At 40.3% G+C, this 22,798-nt stretch overlaps 1 protein-coding gene across 6 annotated transcripts in view; it reads left to right on the forward strand.

The window, feature by feature from the left end:
- Positions 1-22,798, forward strand: part of ADAMTSL1 (ADAMTS like 1) — a 487,860-nt gene that overhangs the window by 441,708 nt on the left and 23,354 nt on the right. For all 6 annotated transcript variants that reach the window (XM_072030863.1, XM_038170180.2, XM_072030865.1 and 3 more), the window contains 3 exons: positions 6,616-6,744; positions 13,137-13,316; positions 15,059-15,193. In XM_072030863.1, coding sequence (XP_071886964.1) covers positions 6,616-6,744; positions 13,137-13,316; positions 15,059-15,193 — 444 coding nt within the window. The remainder of the gene's footprint in view (positions 1-6,615; positions 6,745-13,136; positions 13,317-15,058; positions 15,194-22,798) is intronic.

Raw genomic sequence — 22,798 nt, forward strand, 5'->3', positions numbered from 1 at the left:
TCCTCTCTTAGTTTAAAGCTATTCCCCCTTGTGCTATCACTCCATTCCCTGACAAAGAGTCCCTCTCCCACTTTCTTGTTGGCCCCCTTTAGGTACTGGCAGGCCTCCCTGTAGCCTTCTCTTATAAGGTCTCCCTGTAGCTTTCTCTTCTCCAGGCTGAACAACCCCAACTCCCTCAGCCTGTCTTCATAAGAGAGATGCTCCAGCCCTCTGATCATCTTCATGACCATCCTCTGGACTCATTGTAATAGATCCATGTTCTTCTTGTGCAGGGGAGGACAGAGCTGAATGCAGGGCTCCAGGTGGCATATCAGAATAGCAGAGCAGATTGGGAGAATCACCTCCCTTGACCTGCTGGCAACACGGCTTTTGATGAAGCCCATGATACAGTTGGATGTCTGGGCTGCAGGCACACACGGTGCTGGCTCATGTTGAGCTTTTTGTAAAACATCTGCCCCAGGGTGCTTTGACATTATTTACAGGAGGATCTGTTCCATAACCTTTCCAGGCACAGAGGTGAGGCTCACTGGTCTGTAGTTCCCCAGGTCCTCATTTCAGCCCTTTTTAAAAAAGGAAGTGATATTTCCCCTTTTCCAGTCACCAGAGATTTCACCTGGCTGCCATGACTTTTGAAATAAGATGGAGAGAGGCTTGGCAACTCTATCAGCCAGTTCCCTCAGGACTCTGGGATGCATTTCATCAGGTCCCATGAACTTGTACCTGTTCAATTTCATGAGAAGGTCTCAAACTTGCTCTTCACTTACAGTGGGAGGGACTTTGCTCCCCCAGCCCTCACCTACAGGTTCAGGGAAACAAGAGATGTGGGAAGCCTGACCACCAGTGAAGACTGAAGCAAAGAATCACAGAATCACAGAATTTCTAGGTTGAAAGAGACCTCAAGATCATTGAGTCCAACCTCTGACCTAACACCAACAGTCCTCTACTAAACCATATCACTAAGCTCTATATCTAAATGTCTTTTAAAGACCTCCAGGGATGGTGACTCCACCACTTCAGCCAGACCCAGTACCATTGGGCAGCCCATTCCAGTGCCTAACAACCCTTTCGGTAAAGAAGTTCTTCCTAACATCCAACCTAAACCTCCCCTGGCACAACTTAAGCCCATTCCCCCTTGTCCTGTCACCAGGCACGTGGGAGAACAGACCAACCTCCACCTCGCTACTGCCTCCTTTAAGGTACCTGTAGAGAGCAATAAGGTCACCCCTGAGCCTCCTTTTCTCCAGACTGAACAATCCCAGCTCCCTCAGCCACTCCTCATAGGACTTGTTCTCCAGGCCCCTCACCAGCTTCGTTGCCCTTCTGGACTCGCTCGAGCACCTCGATGTCCTTCTTGTAGCGAGGGGCCCAAAACTGAACACAGTACTCAAGGTGTGGCCTCACCAGAGCCGAGTACAGGGGGACGATCACCTCCCTAGCCCTGCTGGTCACACTGCTTCTTATACAAGCCAGGATGCTGTTGGCCTTCTTGGCCACCTGAGCACACTGCTGGCTCATATTCAGCCGACTATCCACCAACTCCCAGGTCCTTCTCCACCAGGCAGCTTTCCAACTATTCCTCTCCCAGTCTGTAGCTCTGCTTGGGGTTACTGCACCACAGGTGCAGGACCTGGCACTTGGCCTTGTTGAATTTCATGCAGTTGACCTCAGCCCATCGGTGCAGCCTATCCAGATCCTTCTGCAGAGCCTTCCTACCCTCGAGCAGATCGACACACACACCTAACTTGGTATCATCTGCAAACTTACTGAGGGTGCACTCAATCCCCTCATCCAGATCATCAATGAAGATATTAAAGAGAACTGGCCCCAGCACCGAGCCCTGGGGGACGCCACTAGTGACTGGCCTCCAACTGGATTTGACTCCATTCACTACGATTCTTTGGGCCCAGCTATCCAGCCAGTTTCTAACCCAATGAAGCGTGTTGCTGAGCACCTCAGAGAGGGCCCTCTGCTCATCTGTTAGGGGGCACACACTCTCCTTGGCCTTCTTTTCTGGTCCAAGAACCCATAGAATCCCCTCTTGTTATTTTTTGTATCCCTTGAAATGCTTATTTCCATCTGTGTCGTGGTTTTTCTGATCCCATCCCTGCACATCCAGACAGTATCTCTGTACTCTTCCCAGGCCACATGTCATTGCTTCAACTGCCTGTGCATTTACTTCTTGCACCTCAGTTTGACAGGATAATAGTCATTTGTCTGTATTTGGTAGTCTGTTGGTAACACCCATAATGCAAGCCCCTGGTAAGCAGCAGACTTCTTTCAAGAGCAGATCCAGCAGGCGGTCAGATCAGCACCTCTGTACCTCTCAGGAGAAAGACTCCTACAACTACCACTCATGTTTGTAGGGAGAAAATTCGTGTGGCTAAAGCAGACCTAGAGTTGAAGCTGGCTGTGTCTGTGAGAGAAAATAAAAAGGGTTTTTTTAGATATGTGAATGGAAAAAGGAGAACTAAAGAATACATAGGGCCGCTCCTTGATAGGGAAGGTCTCCTCACAGACAATGACATAGGCAAAGCAGAGACGCTTAACGCCTTCTTTGCCTCTGTCTTCAATGCCGATGATGGGCTTCGGGACCCAGGGTGCCCTGAGCTGGAGGACCAGGACAGTGGGGATGACAAACTCCCAACCGACCCTGAACGTGTGCGGGATTTGCTACTCCACCTGGATCCCTACAAGTCCATGGGTCCGGATGGGATTCATCCCCGGGTGCTGAAAGAGCTGGCGGACGTCATCGCGGAACCTCTCTCAATTATTTTTCAACGATCCTGGGAATCTGGAGAGGTCCCGGTAGACTGGAAGCTGGCAAATGTTGTGCCCATTTTCAAGAAGGGTCAGAAAGAAGACCCTAGCAATTACAGGCCTGTCAGTCTCACGTCAGTGCCTGGTAAAATCATGGAGAAGATGGTTCTTGAACTTATTGAGGTGCACCTGGGGGACAAAGCAGTCATTGGTCCCAGCCAGCATGGGTTTGTGAAGGGTAGGTCCTGCCTAACTAACCTGATTTCCTTTTATGATAAGATCACCCGTATGGTGGACCAAGGGAAACCAGCTGATGTGATTTTTTTGGACTTCAGCAAGGCTTTTGACACGGTTTCCCATAGGATCCTACTGGACAAAATGTCCACCATACAGCTAAATAAAAACATCATACGATGGGTGAGCAATTGGCTAACGGGCAGGGCCCAAAGGGATATGGTAAATGGGGCTGCGTCAGGCTGGCGGGCGGTCACCAGTGGGGTCCCTCAAGGCTCCATTTTAGGGCCGGTACTTTTCAATATTTTTATAAACGATCTGGATGTAGGAATAGAAGGTATTTTGAGCAAGTTTGCTGATGACACCAAACTTGGAGGAGTTGTGGACTCAAATGAGGGTGGAAAGGCTTTGCAGAGGGATCTGGATAGGTTGGAGAGATGCGCGATCACCAACCACATGAAGTTCAATAGGAGCAAGTGCCGGGTCCTGCACCTGAGACGGGGAAACCCTGGCTGCACGTACAGACTGGGCGATGAGACGCTGGAGAGCAGCCTAGAAGAGAGGGATCTGGGGGTCGTGGTAGACAGCAAGTTGAATATGAGCCGGCAGTGTGCCCTGGCAGCCAGGAGGGCCAACCGTGTCCTGGGGTGCATCAAGCACGGCATCGCTAGTAGGTCGAGGGAGGTGATTGTCCCGCTCTACTCTGCGCTGGTGCGGCCTCACCTCGAGTACTGTGTGCAGTTCTGGGCACCACAGTATAAAAAGGACATGAAACTGTTGGAGAGTGTCCAGAGGAGGGCTACGAAGATGGTGAAAGGCCTGGAGGGGAAGATGTACGAGGAACAGCTGAGGGCACTGGGCCTGTTCAGCCTGGAGAAGAGGAGGCTGAGGGGAGACCTCATCGCCGTCTACAACTTCCTCGTAAGGGGGTATCGAGAGGCAGGAAACCTTTTCTCCATTAACACCAGCGACAGGACCCGCGGGAACGGGGTTAAGCTGAGGCAGGGGAAATTTAGGCTTGACATCAGGAGGGGGTTCTTCACAGAGAGGGTGGTTGCACACTGGAACAGGCTCCCCAGGGAAGTGGTCACTGCACCGAGCCTGTCTGAATTTAAGAAGAGATTGGACTGTGCACTTAGTCACATGGTCTGAACTTTTGGGTAGACCTGTGCGGTGTCAAGAGTTGGACTTGATGATCCTTAAGGGTCCCTTCCAACTCAGGATATTCTATGATTCTATGATTCTATGATCTTCTTTTCCTAGTTGCATTGCTTGTTATGCAGGGAGCAGACTGGGCTGTCTTACTCAGCTCCACTCATCCAGCAATGGGTCTTCTCTTTTCAGTCTGCAGAGGGGTGAAGCGGTTCTGTAAGGGCACCTCAGGCCTTGGGGGAAGATTTTTGCTCCTGCTGGTCCTTGTTGTTGCCAGCTTCTGCTCTCCTTCTTTATTGGCCCCCCTCTCTTCAGCAAGTGCTGGTGAGAGAGTTTCAGGCTCTTTGGCAGTCGGCTGCAGGTCCACTGCAGACTGTGCTAGATCCAGCTAACTCCTCCTCAGCCTCCCTGATGATACACAGCCTTTTCACTGTCTTCTGCTGCTGTGGCAGAGGAAGACAAATAGCTTTTCTACATGTATTATAATTGTCAAAGCTGTAGTTTAACTTTCTTAGATGAATTAATATTCATGCATCCCAGACTTGAGCTGAACTCTGCTTAAGAGCTGCTATACATTTTCATCTCCCATCCAAGGTAAAGAGCTGAACATCTTATAAAATTAGGCCATAAACATCAAAATGAGATACAGAGTAGTTTTTGGAACAAAACACAAACGTTTTGGCATAATGGGAGTACTTTTTCAAAGAAAAATTGGAAAGCTGAGACCACCTTTAGATGAATCAGGACTGGGGCTGAAACCTTAGTTTGTTGAAGAATGTACTGATTAGTTTAGCACATGCATGGAAGAATAGCAGTGGACTGTATTTCCATTTTTCTCAATACTTTGATACTCTTTTATTGGTTAAGCAGCTAACAGACTTTTAATCTTTTGATGAGATTGTGGAACACAATCAGGAAAAAAAAAGAAAAAAGGCTGATGGATAACTGGAGAATAACTGGAGAATTTTTCTTCCTTTATGGTTTAGACATCAAAACTTTTGGAAATATTTCAGCAATAAAATGTAATATTTTACTTTACTATTCTTAATCATTAAAGACACAGAAAGTAAAATATGTACATATATATATATATACTGATATGACAGGAATTCCAAGTGAAAAGCATCTTTTAAAAGTCCTGGAACTATGGCTCTATGGAAAAAATATATATATATACTTTAGGCTGAATTAAACCTTCAGGACTCTGCCTGATATTGAAACCAAATTCTTTTCCTCATCTCCAGCTTTTCTTCCTTGCTTACCTCCAAATTAATGGATAAATGAAACCTGGGGGAGACATTAGCATTAAACCTCCAACTTCTAGAGTCAAATGAAAACTTTTGATCCCATTTTGTATCTGATCATCTATTTAAAAGGGGGAAAATGTGTTTCTAGATTTTTGGATAAAGATGAATTTGAAAATACAGCACTGAGACAAAAATAGCACAGCTCTGCACAATTTAAAACAATGTTGTCATGCTGTTCCCCTTCTGCCAACATCCTTCCTGCAAAGCATTTTGGATGGGAGAGAGGGTTGCCTTAACACAAGTATGCCACCTCTGCTACTTCATTCCCCTCTCTTAGAGATAAGCCTGGGTATCTCTTGAGTTTTGTGTCATATTGGCATGCCTTTACAGTGCACCTACAGTATAAGCTATATAAGTCTTCCGGTCATTGATGGCGTCACCATAGCTAACTCCCCACAGACAGGCACAACAGCAAGGAAACACCTTGACCCACTTGTTCACAGTTACCAGTGTCAGAAGTACACTGAAAACAATCTGAAATGTTTTTTGCAGGTGAAGCAGGTATCTTTTTTAGAGATATACAATACATAAAACTGTTACTGCAGGCTTTAGATAGAGCAAACTGGTAATTTGATGGAGAAGATCTTGCTTTTCATACCAGCCTTCTTGTCTTCTTGTCTTCTTATACCAGCCATTATGATAAAACTTTGTTGTGTTTTTTTTTGGTCAAGTCTTCCCAGTGCCATTTGTTCCACCACAGGTTAAAGTAAATATAATTGATGTATAGAAATAGTTTGGATGTTGCTCCAAAAATCCAGCACTGCTAATGTGTGTGTAGCCATCACCCAGGCGTCTTTGTGCTGTGTTTGGCCTTTGGCAAAGGGTGGTGTTTTGGTTACAGTATTAGGCAAACATCACGCTGCAGTTCCAATTGTACTGCTGTTTATTGATTCAGCTGGTTCTCATATGTGTCCACATGTCTTTAATGCTGTTCTGCCTCTGCACTAAGTACCCTTTCTTTTTTTTTTTTTTTCTCTGAAGACAGCTTTTCCCATAGAATGCAGTGCCATTATAATATTATAAAGAGCAGATGGTCACATACTTCTCTGTTTTCCCTTATCCACCTGCCCTATATAGCTACATTCATATGGAGTATACAAGTCCAGCTGTCCTGTGTGAGTCAAGTATTCAAGGTCTGATAAACTCTTATGCTTCTTTTATACAGGAAAGCCGCTAATAAAGGCATCAAGAGCTACTGTTATCAACACTGAGTTATCTGCTGTCACTGTTGATATTGGAAGCACGGTGAAAACAATCCAGAGAGCAAATGTTACCATTAACTGCCAGGTTGCAGGTGAGAAATGACTTGGTCTTCCATACCACACTTTCGGCTATGAATTTCTGTGGAGTTGTTTGCTAAATCAGTGTCTCCAGGTACAGCAGCTGTGTGAAACCACAAGTTCTTCCTAATCCTCAGATGAAATTCTTTGCTTTCATTAATTTTTACCATAGAAATTGTCCTCCTTTTATCAATCCCACCAAGTGTAGGGACTTAAGAAAATTGGTCTGAGATGGAATGACAAGCATCTTTGTTGGAGATACACAGTGTATTGAGGATACAACAAAACTGAATTCCTACTTGTTGGGGGTGTAAGGTGAGAATATAGAAGCATGATCTGACTCATTTCCTCAGCGATGGGACTCTTCAAGTACATTTCAGTTAGCCACTTCTTTTCTTGCCAAACTCTTTTTTTTTTTTTTTTCAAGTGAAGGACATAATAATATAGTCCTGTCCTGATTTGTTTTGTTTTGTTTTTCCTTCAATTTAGAGTGCAAGAATTCAGAGTAATTCCACTGAAACAGGCTTTTCCCTGAAACTTTTTCCAACCAGAGACTGAATGCCCCTCACTATTAGAATGGCAGTTTGCCTCTTTTCATTGGTGACCAAAAAAGACTGACCTTACCTGTCTGTAGCTGTGTTGACCTGTTAGTGGTAATGGTATTGGTATGGGATGAAGAGGTGGAGAAAGAGAGAGCAAGAGATGGGAAATCTCTAAAGAACCAAGGACAGATCTTTTATTCACAGAATCACAGAATCGTCTAGGTTGGAAGAGACCTCCAAGATCACCTAGTCCAACCTCTGACCTAACACTAACCAGTCCTCCACCAAACCACATCACTAAGCTCTACAAGACCTCCAGGGATGGTGTCTTAACCACTTCCCTGGGCAGCCCATTCCAATGCCTAACAACCCTTTCAGTAAAGAAGTTTTTCCTAATATCCAACCTAAACTTTCATTAAACTTTCATGCATAGTAGAGGGGGGAAAGGAAGGGAAGGGAGTGGCTTGCAAAACCCAAAGTGAGCCGTTTTAAGTGTTACACAAATATCTGTGGAGGCTTGTAGGAAGTCTCTTGCTTTAGCTTCTTATCTCTAGCAGCTACTTCAGATGATTGCAAATAAGCATCTGCACTACAAACATAGAAATGTCCCTCTTTCCTTAAACTTCCTGCTCACTTTAAACACAATGGCTGTGAGTTTTCCTTGTTCAAGTGCTGCCAACCACACCCCTATCAAGTTTGCACTACTTGGTCATCTCTCTAGCAAAGCGTGCATGAGAGCTGTGCAAACACTAGGCCGGGATATCAATGTATTAATTATTCTCAGTGCGATTAATGAAAGAAAAGTACAATATCTAGAGGTTCATGAAGGAATAAGTGCAACAATCCTGTTGTCCACTCCTCACACTTTTATTGCAACCAGACTGATATTCAATGCTTTTCAAGGAAGAATTAGATAAAAACATTATGGTCATTAAGCCCATATATATTCCCACACATACAAAGTGGAAGAGGTTAGCTGGCTTCCTCAAAGTCAGGGTGTTCATGTCGAAGCTAAAAATAGAACCTGTGTTTCCTGTCTTCCTGTTGTGTATCTAGTTTTTTAACAATTAACATAATTCCTAGTCATCAGTATATCAATAGTCATCAGTATGATTCATGATGATAGTTTATATACAAAGAACTTTTTGCCAGTCTTTTCTCTCTGATAACCAGCAACAGAGACCATGACACAATGCAAGAGAGCAGCACATAGGTGCACCATGGGAGATTCAGACCGGACATTAGGAAAAATGTTTAACTGTGATGGTGTGTCTCTACTGGACCAGACTTCCTAGAGAGATAGTTGATGCCCTGTACCTGTCAGTGGCCAAGAGGCATTTGAGTAATGCCCTCAATAACACGATTTAACTTTTGGTTAGCCCTGAAGTGGTCAGGTAGTTCAACTTGACAATCTCTGTAGAACTACAGTGTCAGCAGGACAGCAGAATAAGTACTTATATGATAAATACTAAATGTAAGGGTCAGTTACATTTTCTAACGTTGCTCTTGTGGGCAAGGCACAGAAATATACACTTGCTGCCAACAGGTGTTGATAAGCCTGAAGAAGGTTCCTTAAAAAGAAGAGAGAATGAAATTTCCAGACCTTAGGAAATAATTTTATATTGCTATTTAACTTCTTATGAAAAGCATAAGTATTGTTAAAGTCTGTGTTCCGGACTGAAATGTAAAGATGTTACTTGTAAGTCAAGGGAAGGCAGAATCATCTGAGTATATTACAGTTTAATTGGCCTCTGATATGAATTATCTCAGAATTAATTCTTGAGGAAAAAGGTGCTGTGCTTTTCTTCAAGCTTGAAAAATCAGTCTCATTTAACTTGACATGACTTTGCTATTCTGTCTATGGAGGTGAAAAGATATTTTTAAAACATAGGAAATTGTGGTCAAGCCCAGACTTCTCCAAAACTGAGTCTAAAGAAACTCCCTTCCAGAATCACTTGGCAACTCTGCAGAGCCTATGGCTTCCAGCTAGAGAATCTTCTCCAATTTTAAGAAAGCAAACAGACTTTTTGGTGTGGGCAATTCGAATGCTCTAGGCACTTCCACTTCCAACTGGGATGTGGGAGCAATTTGGATCACATCAGTAACACTAGGAAGGTTTTTGTTGACTTCAACACTTAAAGTATGGAGATATTCATTAGGATACCAGAAGATTTGATCAGCAAGGCCCAAGTTGTTATTGGCAATGCAATTAGATGTGAAAGGAGGAATCTATATAAAAAAATCTGATTCTTAGAGCATTTCTCCATGGTATCCTTTAAGGCATAAAACTTCTAACAGAGGCCCCTGTCTGCAAAGTGTCATGTACCATTAACCACTGTTGAGTCAGAATAGATTTGAAAGAGTGACTTAAAATACATAACCATCCTTCCCTATGTCTCTTTCCCTGTGTATCCTTCTCCTTCTGATTTCAGATTTTTCAGCTGTCCTAAGCATTTCTTTCTTCTGTGTTTCATCTGTATGCTGGAGGTTGTACTTTTCTAGTTCTTGCCTTGCTTTGTGACCCATATTTGTTCCTCAACTGTGCCAGATTCTGATATATGTCAGAATATTGTGGCACAGAAAACAAGTAATCACAGCTAGATTCTTGCATTGTTATGCTTCCTTTCCCAAAAAACTCCTGTTTTAGCAAAATCATCTTGATTGGTGTGCACAGTTCTGCTTGTTACATACAAGCAAAGGTAACCTTTGTTGTGCTTGATGCCTGCACAGTGATGGAGGGGAAAGCTGAAGAAAAATAAATATTGAGTAACTATTCACTGCCTAAAGTTTTGTCTGCCCAGCAAAGTGAGGTTTGTTTCCAGCTGGCAGTTCTCAGACTTTCAGTCTCTGTGATTGTTTCTGCAAAGCGAACACATTCAGCCTTCTGTCCTCTCTCATTCACCATTATCCAACAAAACTGATTGAAATGCTCTTGCTACCCCTTGTGGCAATGCTGTGCAATAATGCATTTGCTCATGCCTGTGCTGTCTGCCTCCTATTTTTGTCTTGAAATACTTTAGGTCTACATGTGTCAGTAAAGGTCAAAGCATAATAGAAAATGAGTCTGTTGCTCCCTGACACATACAACACTTCTTATTTTCCCTAAGACAAGCTGTAGGAAATGCTGTAAGATTTGGTTTCAAAACATCTCATTTTAGTGTAGAAACTTCACATAAAAGGCAGAGGAAGAAGTCCCTTTTTAAAGCAGCAGCCAGAGAAATGGTTTTGTAGGGATGCTGGACATCTTGCAGGTATAATGCTTTCATAGACTGAACACAATTACAGTGAACCTTACCTTGCTGTAATAAACCAACAATTCCTTGTTGGTTCTTCTAGTGAAGTGAATACAAGAACCTACCTTTCTGGAGTAAGCCTCTAAGAGCAGCTCTCTGCAATGAGCAAATTATTTTTCTGTCTGCCTGTCTGTATTTATTCATTTTAAGTCCCTGTTCCATGGAACTGAGATTATACGAGATCCTCAGTTTTCATTACACCTTCACCTAATTCTTTACTTCTCTCAGCATTCCTCATCCCCCCTATTCTCACACTGTTTCCACTGACCTATTGTCAAGAAGAACTTGAAAGCTCTACCCATGTCTTCCTATTCAAAGGAAAGAAAGAAGAACCTTACTGGGAATGGAAGAAATCTCAGTTTTATAATTTTATAAGCCTATTATTGTTTATTTCTGAGGTACCTATTGCTTCCATGCCTAAGTTTGACAATAGCCATAATATGAAAATCTGTGCACTGTAACTAATTTAAACTGCAAGAAAGAACTGATCATCCCTTGACTAGTGTGACACTGAGAGGAAAAGTTCTGGTATGTGTGTGTACGATCTCAGGGACTGCAGAACTGGAAGAGTCTCCATTTTCTCTCATCTCTCCAGAACTCACCTCTCATACTTCCTTTCCTTGCAAAGGAACCACAATAAACACACAGGCTTGAAAAACGTAAGGGTTGGGGTTGTTTGCTATCCTGTGGTTGTTGGAACTCCCATGAGGACTCTGCCTGGATAATCTGGAAAAAATCAAAGTGAGCTTTTAAGTGGTGGTCGGCCCACCCATGCCACACAGGTCAAAGAGTAGCAGCCAGATGGAGAGCTGTGTACAGGTTCTGTCCCAGCTGGGAGTTCAAAAACAGGCCAATAACCCATGCTTAAAAAAAAAAAAAAAAAAAAAAAAAAAAAAAAAAAAAAGTTGAGGTATAGAAACATAAGCAAAGGTAAGCATTTGGAAAACAGCATCACAGACAAAAACAATTGGTACTCTCAGTATGCCATGAAGGTTTCAGATTAGTATGTATTACTAACTACCAAACATGAGAAAAATCTTACAGTCTTTTACAGACTATTTCCTTCTAATTTATGAATGTGGATAAGACTCTCTGCCCTTACAGACCTTCCTGTCTGCCAAGCTCAGATGTACTCATTCCAGATGTCTTGGCAAAGTCAACAGGTAATTCTGGAAGAGGTGGAAAAAAAGGACAAAATACTTTGATGTGGAAGAACAGGGAAAACCCTTTCCCACTTCCATCTGCACATGCTTAGTGAGGAAGCTACAATCAACCAGTCACTATAAATACAGACAAATGGGTGGTCATTCTTAGTGAGCACAGCCAGAGGTATTTCTAGTGCCAAGATCACAAAACAGACAAACAGAGTGGCTTTTCTTTTGTAATGTGGATACACAACTGATGAAGTACTGGCAGTGGGCAGAGGACCATGTTGCTGTGAAATAAGTCAGGGAAAGATTTAGGTGAGAAACATATGCTTAAGAATAGTTGCCCTAAAACATTCCTTTAGTCTATAATAAACACAAGGAAACTGGACATTCATGCAAAAGTGGTTAACTGGTTCCCACTTACAGAGGATACAGCAACTGGGATATTGTACACTCCATCAGTTACCGGGATGAGGTATGTACTGCTCTTTACAGTAGCACATAGTAACTGTTTCTCTCAGGCACAACTCCACGGATCTATCCCATCTATTAAAGCTTCCAGTACTATTCACATAAACCAATGGTTTAGTAGTCAGTGACACTGAATTGCCTGATACAACATGCATTTAAATTGAACTAAATATCAGTATATCAAGGAAATGCTCTTTACTGCAAGAGCAGCAGTCTTGATAGCTACAGATGAGAGCCTCTTTCTACAAGAGCGCACCAAATAGAGAGGCACCTTAGATCAAAGCACATGAAGGGAAGCAATTTCTCCTGTAGTGGGTTATGAATCTGTAAGAACGTGTTGTATGAACACTCCTGGCTAGATCAGTGGAACTGCTTTTCTGAAGATGTAAATGCCAATTATTTGCCTACATTCAGAAAATAAGATTGGATGAATTCATAGAAAGGAAATCCATGGAGGCTTCCTAAATGCACAGAAACTACTTCTGGCTTAGGAAGTTCCTAAGCTGAACATGGGAGGATGCTGGGAGAGTGTTAGCAGGAAGCATTGTATATGTTTGTCTTTTTCTTACTCTTCCTGAGGCACCAGCTTATGACTGCTGCTGGAGACAGCATACTAAACTAGATTAACCATCATTCTGATCCCATATAGACTTGCTTTTAAGAGTGATGATTTCACTGTTCTCTTGTACAACCTTAGGGTATAAAAAGAAGACTTCAGTTGCATTTTAATTCTGCTTTGCCTCAGAGGTATCTAAGAAATACAAGGTAGACAGTCTGAAGGAGTTGACTTAACAGTTCTGAACTGCAAAAAAAAAAAAAAAATGTTACTTGAAAGTCATGTTAAAAGCTTGTTTTAATTTTTCTGTCTTAAACATTTTGTCTGCAGCAACTGTGACACTGTTCAGCAACTACTATATCTTACGTGTGTTATATGTTGTCAATGTTTTTCCAGGTGTTCCTGAAGCAGAAGTTACTTGGTTTAAAAATAAGGTGAAGCTATCCTCTGCTCACCACCTGCATGATGGGTTGCTGCTAATTGCGAATGTTTCTCTGGCAGATCAGGGTTTATACTCCTGCAAGGCAGCCAATCTTCGTGGGGAGGTAACTGAAAGCTCCCAGCTGTTTGTTCTTGGTAAGTTCAGGGTATTTTTCATTTGAAGCCACAGAAATATGGCTGATGGCACAATTAGCCTTCAGAATTAGTCAGAGAACATGGAGAGAGTGAATGACATACAGACAAAATGTTTGAACCCAGGGACAGCCCCTCCCAGTCTTGACATATCCAACTTCACTCTTTCAGACCTACTGGCTAAGAAAAACATTTATTAACAATTTCTAAAAGTGGCTCTCTTGAGATGAGATTGATGCCACTTTTTTCCCTGTGAAGTGCTCTGCTTCTGCTTGGCAGTCTTTCTGGTACATGGCTGTGTCGTACTGACCCATTTCATATCAAGCAGGTGCATAAACACAGTGCACTTTCAAAAAAACACTTCCCAAGTTCGGTGAAGTTTACTTTTTCTTGGGTTTCCAAATAACAGGCAGAAAGCCTGTCTCAGTGATTTAAAAAGACAATGTCAGTTGTGAAATATGGGTGGAAGTGTTACCTGGTGGTAACTGAGTGTGTGGGAAAGGGCTTTCCTTTCTGAGCAGCTCACCTCTATTATTTCTCCCTGCCTGGAAGGTGAATGATCCAACCAGACTATGTAAATGCTTTAGTACATTTGATAGTGAAGTGTCAAATTTTGAAACCTAGTCCATGCTATTGGTACAAAATCACTAAAGCAGCCAGTACAGCTCTCATTTTTCATTACTGGAGTGAGCATAGGTCTTATGGATGATAGAGCTTCCAGAGGAAGTTTTAAAGTGATATTTCTTGCAGTTTCACAGATAACACTAAAGTCCTTCTAACAGCATCCACAAGATTCCCCTATGAATCCCAACTGGCTCTAGAAACTGAGTTGAAAAAAAATCTGCAATAAATATCAACTGGGTTTCAGGCTATACATCAGAACTCACACAAGATTTTTAGATGCTTTTCTGACCTCTAAAAATGGCTTTTTTTTTAAAGATTCAAAGTTACTGTGGGTTATGTAAGCTTTTTCTTTTAGGCAAATCGCATTTTCAGTTTCTTGGTGGAAATAAATAGTACAAGCATCCATGTACTTCTGGTGTTGAATATGCTGAGCAGCAGAAATATTGTTCGGTTTGTGCTGTGATCTTATCGAAAAGTGATGAGGCCACCATTCATTTAAATCAAATATTCTATAATTTCCACAACAAAAAGAATTGGGAATGATAAGCAATGCAATCTTTTTTTTAAATAGTGTTACTGTTATAGAGGACTAAATCATGCAGTTCTCAGTGTAGACTGATCCTCTTGAGCTCTTTGAGCTCTTAGTCCCTTGGAGCTCTGCCTAAGTATACCACAAGTTTTGACAGGGTTATAACCATATTTAATCATGGCATGATTCAGTCTGTAGCAGACATGAAAAGTTTTCAAGTGACTGCCATGGACATTTGATTAGGCTGCTATGCTGTATAAATTTGCCCTTTATCTCCTGATACCACATACTTTCAGTACATACAAAAATGGTCAACCTATAATGCCATGGTAGCCTTCAGACATAATTTCTTTTATTTTGTAGTCATACTTATCTAGATGTTATTTTAATACTTCCTCTAGTGCCTTACCTAATATCAAATAAAGCACACCTTTAGTAATTTCCTGAAGTTGCTTAGAGTGCCCCTTTGAAATTATAATGTTGCAGCATGGCCAGTAATGCAGTAGCAGGTAGTGGTGTGGTTTTTTTAAGTCCCTGAGGTATTTTCTGCTATAGTATTGCTAATCACTTCAGTTTCCCAATCTGTTACTAGAGCCTCCACGACCCCTTCCTCAACTAGAAGACTTTACAGCAGTGCTTTTCAGCACTGGGACCAGACTTCCTTCAGTGCTGACTTCTCCTTCAGGAACAAAAATGGCCATCAGTCCAGGGAGCTCTGCTCTCATAGGTAAGTCAAGTGTTTTATGATTTATTTTTTTTTTTTAGATTAAAGAGGTTTCTTTACATTACAGGCTTACATTATCTACACACAGAGCACTGGAACAGTCTTTTGGCGGTCATAATAATTGTTAAATTGATTTCAGAACTTGGAAACTCTTTTTTATTAATTAAGAAAGAAAAAAAAATAGTCCTCTTATTAGTGTTACACCCCAGTGCTGTAGGCAAAGGTCTCCATTGTGCCACACTTCATAACACCCTGTAATAAGCAATCTGTGACCTAAAAGGCTGGCAATGTCTTTCAACACAAGACATGGAAAACTGACAAGTCAGTTGATACAAGAGAAGAAATGCTTATGGACATGTTTTTCTATTTCTTTTGCATTTGTGTACTAGTCTTCCCATATGTCTGCTAATCCATATTGCATGTAATCCTTCTCCAAAGCAGTTTCTTGTTTTCCCTATCCCTCTAACCTTGCTTTTTCTCTTACAAGCTTTCTTTTAATCCTGTTCATTTCACTTTTCTTTGTTATATCACACAACCAATGTGTGCAGAAAGCAATATAAGAAAATAATCTCCAATTAAATGTTATCCCTGTCTTCACTATTTTATTCTGCCTTCCATATAGCTTTCTCCTTTCTACACTTCAAGTTCTGTTAGAGGCTGCAAACTCTTCTCATATCTGTGAACGTGATTTGTCTACAAAGAAAATCTTACCCTTTTTTAAAGTTCAGGGCATGTTTATTTTAAATTTCATTTTCTCACACTGATCTTTAGCCTCTAATTACTATCAGGCTCAGATAGGCAAACAGCTTCTCCAACATTCTTGGTATTGCATATGGAGAAATCTCACCAAGTTTTGCAGTTTCAGAACAATCTTTTACCTTTTCAGAGGTAAGAATCTGAAACTTTCATTGAAGGGTCTGTAGCTGTCTGGTTGTTTAAAGTTCTGGTCTCTGTATTTTCCATTATTTTTAACATTTACTAGCAATTTTAGGATTTTCTTTTCACAATGGAGGCTATCTATTTACGTTTTTAGTTTTGCAGTGTTGACTTTACCCTAGTGTTAACATCTGTGTACATTTGCAATAGCTTTTAGCCTGCAGCTCTGGATTACGTTTCTGCTTGCACAAAAACTGCAGTGAAATAGTCCTTGTCGTGAGGAATATCTGAAGGTATTTATTAGTATAGAATAAATCATTTTGAGTAGGTTTTATTGTATTCACTATTGTTAAGACTGGGTCACGCTCCTGTTTCATCCATTTCCTCTCACTTTTCCAGAGAAAGGTATTTATGTTGCAGGGATATTTGACTGTTTGAAAATAGCAATCAAATAGAAAAGGGTGTTCTTCCCTGCCTGTGTATAACCTCTAAACTAATTTTATTTGACCATGTTGCCCTGTACTTTGCCCTTCTACTTCAGGGGTAAAAATCTCTATGAATCTTAATAGCAAAATAACAAAGCAGATTCCTTCTTGACACAACTCCCTCCACTTCACTCAAGTTTTACTGACCTGAGTTTGAGGCCTGCTTTACTAAAACCCGAGGAAAGCTCATGAGAGATTTTTCCCAATGAAAAAATCAGCATGGGATGGGCTAGGTAATCAATTTGTAAGCGACAGATTTACAAATTGTGTGCTTTGTCAAGTAATATCATCAAAACAAATATAGAAAGTATACATACATTGCCTGAATACATTGTCTGTAGCTGTCCCAAAGAATCTGGTTTCATTCACAAGGAGAACCATTACTGAAAAAAATAGGACTCAAGTCACTTATTTTTTAATTTACATCTAGATTAGAGTGTACTCATATCAGTATAAATCGCAGTTACAGATTCTGTTTTTTCTCCCATATTTAGTCTCCCCACAGCCTTCCAGTATAGTGGGCAAGTTTATCACAGACCTCTGGAAGTTGTGGTGTAACCCTGCAAGCAGCTAAGGATCACACAGTTGTTCACCCACTCTCCCACAACAACAGTGGGACGGGGGAGATAATCAGTTAAAAAAAAAAATAAAAAAATAAAAAAAATTGTAGGTGAGATAAAGGCAAATTAATAGCAAATATAAAGGGAGAAGGAAGGAAGGAAGGAAGGAAGGAAGGAAGGAAGGAAGGAAGGAAGGAAGGAAGGAAGGAAGGAAGGAAGGAAGGAAGGAAGGAAGGAAGGAAGGAAGGAAGGAAGGAAGGAAGGAAAGAAGGAAGGAAGGAAGGCAGGGAGGGAGGGAGGAAGGAAGGAAGGGAGGGAGGGAGGGAGGGAGGGAGGAGGGGAAATAAATAAATAAATTACTTTTATACATATATATATCCTGTGTCTGCTTCATAGTAATATTTTCTGGTTGTTAATAATATTCATTACCATTTGACTTCTATAAGGTCTGATTAATTCATGGAATTATCTTTTTGAACTCAAACATCCTAAATTCATTTATTTTCAGTAGATTTTCTTTATTTATGCTGCCAGTATCAATGAATTCTTTGATGCAACTCCATGGACACCTTTCCATGAGTTGAGTATTTAAAATGTTTATTTGACAAAATCAAAATTGTATGGCCCAATGTTCATGACTTCTGACAGTTGTGCAGAAAAGGGTTTGGGGCTATAAAGAATTTTTATTTTCATTTAGGTTCAAGCTTTTTGTGTCCTGTATGTGAAAACATTTCAATGAGAAGCTGAAAATCTTACAAAATGGCAGGAATTCACTACAATTTCATAAATTTGTTGTAACTTCATTGGAAATCTTTGCAGACTTATCAAAAGATGTAAAATATAACACAAAAATGTTTCCTTATCTTAGTACAGAAGAATACTACAATCATTGCAGTTATGTGGCATAGTGAAAACTGAAGCTTTATAAAGGTGAATTACATTTAAGTGAAGAAAATTCCAGGAACATGGGAAGATAGGTCAGGAATTAATATTTCTAGGAATACAGAAATGTGGGAGTACATATGAAAAGTCACAATGAAGAAAAAAAAAAAAAAAAAAAAAAAGAGGAAAGAGAGTGTATTTTGATTGCTTTTAGCAGCACATTTTTTCTTGGCATGTGTTGCTTTATCTAAATATTTTGTTGCAGATAAGCTGCATGACTTGCACAGAAAATGGTTGTGAACACATTTGACAAATCATTCCCCAAAGCTTCAGGTTAATGTCCCACACATTGACAAATGTCAGCAGAAATTTTTATCAAATGTGATGTCTAAAAATATAGTGTGAAACTGAGGAAAATGAAGGAGGGATTTTGCATTGTACCCTGTATATAATTAAATAAAGGTTTTTGTTTGTATTTATGAGGTATTCACAGGAAAAGATGTATCTTTCTTTCAGAATGCAAGACAAGCTCATGAATTTAGAAAGAAAGTGAAGCATAAATATGTAAAATAGCTAGGACGTGAAATGAAAAGTACATCTAACTCTTACTTGGCACAGTGCAAGGCTTAAGTAATGTCTCTAAAAAGAAAAAAAAAAAAAAAAGTAACTCAGAAATATTAAATTTGTAAGAATGGAAGTTAGGCTATCTGTTATGTATAGCTGCAATGCATACTTTTAAGGCTTACTATACATTGATGAGATATTCATATTTTGATCAAAAAATATATATATATAACAGCTTTTTAATTTTTTAAATCAAAATGGAAGATACCATCATTATGCAAATTCTTGGCCTTTATTCTGGTTTTATGCTTTGGATGAAATGAAACTGGTACAAGTCCTGGAGCACTATGGCTATTCTAGTGAATCTGGAGATGTGACTAACCCTATTAGAAAAAGTCAGGGCATTTATTTGAAAAACGCTTTTCATACCCTTTTTATTTCCTACTCTAGTCTCCTTGGAATTTGAGCTGTGCTTTTGCAACTCTAAATAGGATAAACACCATTCCTCTACCTTACAGAGACATTATGAGGATGAAGACATGGAAAGATACTGATCCAATCAGCTCTTCCAGTATTGTGACTGTGTAGTTATCATATTTTCCATATTGTCATCCCCAGCTTAGGACTCTGAATTTTCATCTTTCCAGGCTATGCTTACATCTGTATCTATATACTAATAAATAACTTAATAAATAAATAAATCCATATAGGTAGGAGATACTAAAAATAACTGTAAAGTTAGATGATAAAGTGTATCATCTAAGTTTTATGACCAGAAAAGTTCAGTCAACTAAAAAAAAAAAATAATAATAAATAAATAAAAAATAAAAAAAATATTGTTGTTCCATATCAAGTTTGTTCACTTCACAAATCAGAACACAGTTTTACTAACTTCCAGTACTGAAAACACAGTCCTGGAAAACCAGTTTCTTTCTGATTTTATGTTATCCCCAGTGACGAGAGAGTTAGAGCAGCTTAGCTGCCAATTTCTCTGCTGTTTGGAAAGACTGAAAATGGCTGGACTACAAGTTCCTGTCCCACAAACAGCTACACTACTTAATAGTGAAGCTATTCTTCAAGCAAAGCAACAATAACCTTTTGCTTAAAAGGTACAAAGGATTCCAGTTATCAGCAGCAGTATTTCCCTCTCATTTTCCTTTTACCAGCTATAGTATACTCCCCTTATTTTCCAGTAGAGCCACTTAAATGTCCAGAAGAGGCCTCAGAAAGCAGAGTGTGAAAGCATTTTTGTAGCCACCTTGCCTTCAATGGCCATATTTTTAGTGTGAATAAATGGCTTTCTCTGAAAAGGGCAACTGCATTAGAACCAAGCCCTGACGTTCAAGCCCTAGAACCAAGAACCAAGAACCAAGAGCCAAGACCTAGACTGGGTTTTCAGTCTAGAGGACCTGTTCAAACCTTTGGCTAGTATTTGCCTCTCTGCATATTTGAGAGTCTTGGTGTGGCACTGAACAGAAGAATTGACCTAAAACTTTTTAATATTTTCTGGGGTGTTTTGTTGTGAGTCAAGTGCAGTGCAGCTGGCTACTTTATGAGAAGAAGCAGTTCAAACTAATACCATGATCACAATCAAACTTTCTAAGTAGAACAGAAAAAAGTTAGTGCTGCAATTTGTTGCTATGTGTCTTGCTCTTGAGACAGAATTTGTAAACATAAAACTGTTATTTATTTGAAATCACTATGAAAAGTAATAAATGAACCTGATGAACATGACTGAACCCACCAGTATGGATCTGTAGCCATGTTTCATGGTATACTCAAGGAAGACTATCTGTTTGAAACTTCCGAAATTTTGCTTGGTTCCCTTTTCCCTTTCCTCTCTCATAAGGCTCATAAGCCTCTTCTAAATTTTCCTAGTTCTTGTGAATTAGTGCTGCAGTTGGAAATGGGATGTAGAAATACCTTAGTATTTCTTCTACTGTAGAAGTAACTTACAATCTGTGCAAAAAATCAGTAAATATATAACTCATGAGTAATTATGATTAAACCAGTGTTTGTGCTCCCCTAAGGAATGAGGCAACTGCAGAAATTGTGTAGTAGGAGTCAGATAAAATCATGACCATCTAGGAAGTTACTTTGCTACAATATCCTTTTTCCCATCTCCTCTCACTCTGTAATAACTTAGACACCACGTTAGAAAAGTAGTTCTAATGTTAAAGAATGTTTTTTGGGGAAACTTTATATTACGCTAATAATATTTCCACTGTGTTGAGGATAAAGCACCAGGTGCATCCATGAGATAATCTGTCCAGTTAATTTTGTTTTCCATCCCCTTCCATTTTTGTCTCCATGGAAACACTGCCTCATCACACTTTGAGAATTCCCATATAAGTTACATCTCTGTAAGGATAAAATTAAAATGAGTATCATAGGTGTGCCATGATAATTATTTCCAGTTCCCTAGTCAGACACTGTCACATTCTTTTCCATTCTAAAAGTTATGTAAGGTTCACATAGCATTGCTGTATCTTCCTTCTTCATCAGACTACACTACTAGCCTTTTGTTGTAGATTTTCATTTGAACATGACTACTGTGTACAGTTCACAGTGTGTATGGTATGTAAACCATGTCTGCCTGGTCAAACACTTTGACCATGCTGATACAGTGTTTGTTCTTCAGGCAGTCAGGCTCTGGTCCTGCTGCTGCAGAGCTCTGAAAGCAGACTTAAAAGAACAAGGTCCTCAAGACAACCTTCTGCTTCAGTTTGGCACCATCAATGAGCCAATATGAGAACCACTGATCCAGCAGTGGTCCAAAATACTGCCACGTAAAATAGTATCACTGGCATCATGGGAAATACCTGCATAATTCTGGTTTTGTGGCAAAAGCTGCAGCTCATGGCTTTTCCAGGAGCAGTGGCCTAGATTCTGTTCTAAAGTACCCACTAAGGCATACTCTGTTGAGAACTAGGGCGATGAGACTCACCACAGGTATCCCAGTCTTACCTGTCAATCTGCCAACTCCTTCACATAAAACATTGTTGTGCCTTTTGCACAACTTAAGCTTTGCTCTAGAGTAAGTGTTAAGAGAGTTTCAAACACCATGGGATTCCTGACCTGTAGACTAAAGAGCTTATCCATTCTCAATTCTGAAACACTCTCTCCTTCCGTGTTGGTTCTCAAGACCTCCCCTAAACTGCTAAAGAACTTGTTAATCAGACAGAAGTTACAGTCCCCTCTGGAGCAGGCAGCCCTGGCTGCCCTGCAGCAATCTGTCCCCCACCTCCTCTGCTCTGTGTTTGTTATTTTCCTTGCACCACAGGAAGTTTCCTGAGCTGATGAAGTCTCAGAATGCAGCAAGTTTATATCAGCTTAATAAATACAGAAAGGTTTCTCCAGCAGCACTGGCCTTTGCAGATTGGGCTGCTAATCATGTTTTGTGCTAACTCTTGCTCTGTCTCCTTGTCAGACTTCTAGAGCTGCACGGCGGCTCAGTGTATGCTCCACCTGACTGACTGCTGTTTTTCCCCCACAAGTATATTTGTGCAGTTAATTTGGAGCAGTAGCATCAGTGGAGCAAAATGTTAATCTGAAGTATATTCATTTCAGTCTTTGCCATGCACTGAATAAGCCCACCAAAGTTATCTAAGTTATTCAGCATTGTGTCCATTCTTGTAGGCACTGTTTTCATAATTTCTATTTATTTTTATTTTTACCATTCCTAATTATTTTCATCCCAATTCTTAGTCATACAAGAGTATTAGTGTGTAGGATTCTAATTTTCAGAGTTCTTATTAGAAAACAAGCTCTTTTACTGAAGTTTGAAAGTTCCCTTGCTTTTTAATGGGCTCACCACGTATATTTGGGAACATTTTTACAGCTTCTCTGAGGCAAGGAATGGGCCTAACAGGTTTTGTTGAATATGGTGTAGATTTAAAATGCTACGTAAATGATATCTAATAACATCAACATGTGTGGCATTGGGTAACTAGTTTAGGTGTTTTGAAAACAGTTTAAAAGCCATGTCATATATTTAATATAGTAAGTTTCAACTGCTCGTTGGAGCCTTAAATAGTTATTTAAAATACCTAATACCTTTTTTTTTTTTTAATTCTACTGTCACCAATTGAATTAGCATGTTTCAAGAATTCCTAAATACATGTCTTTCCTTGTCTAGCATAAATTCATGTTCATTTGGATTTCTTTCAGTTATTAAAAACAAAGGTTATACTTACATTAACCTTGATCCTTTTTTCTGGGGATTTGCAGGATCGCATTAC

The sequence above is a fragment of the Anas platyrhynchos genome, chromosome Z, assembly GCF_047663525.1.
Source record: "Anas platyrhynchos isolate ZD024472 breed Pekin duck chromosome Z, IASCAAS_PekinDuck_T2T, whole genome shotgun sequence".
Classification (NCBI taxonomy): domain Eukaryota; kingdom Metazoa; phylum Chordata; class Aves; order Anseriformes; family Anatidae; genus Anas; species Anas platyrhynchos.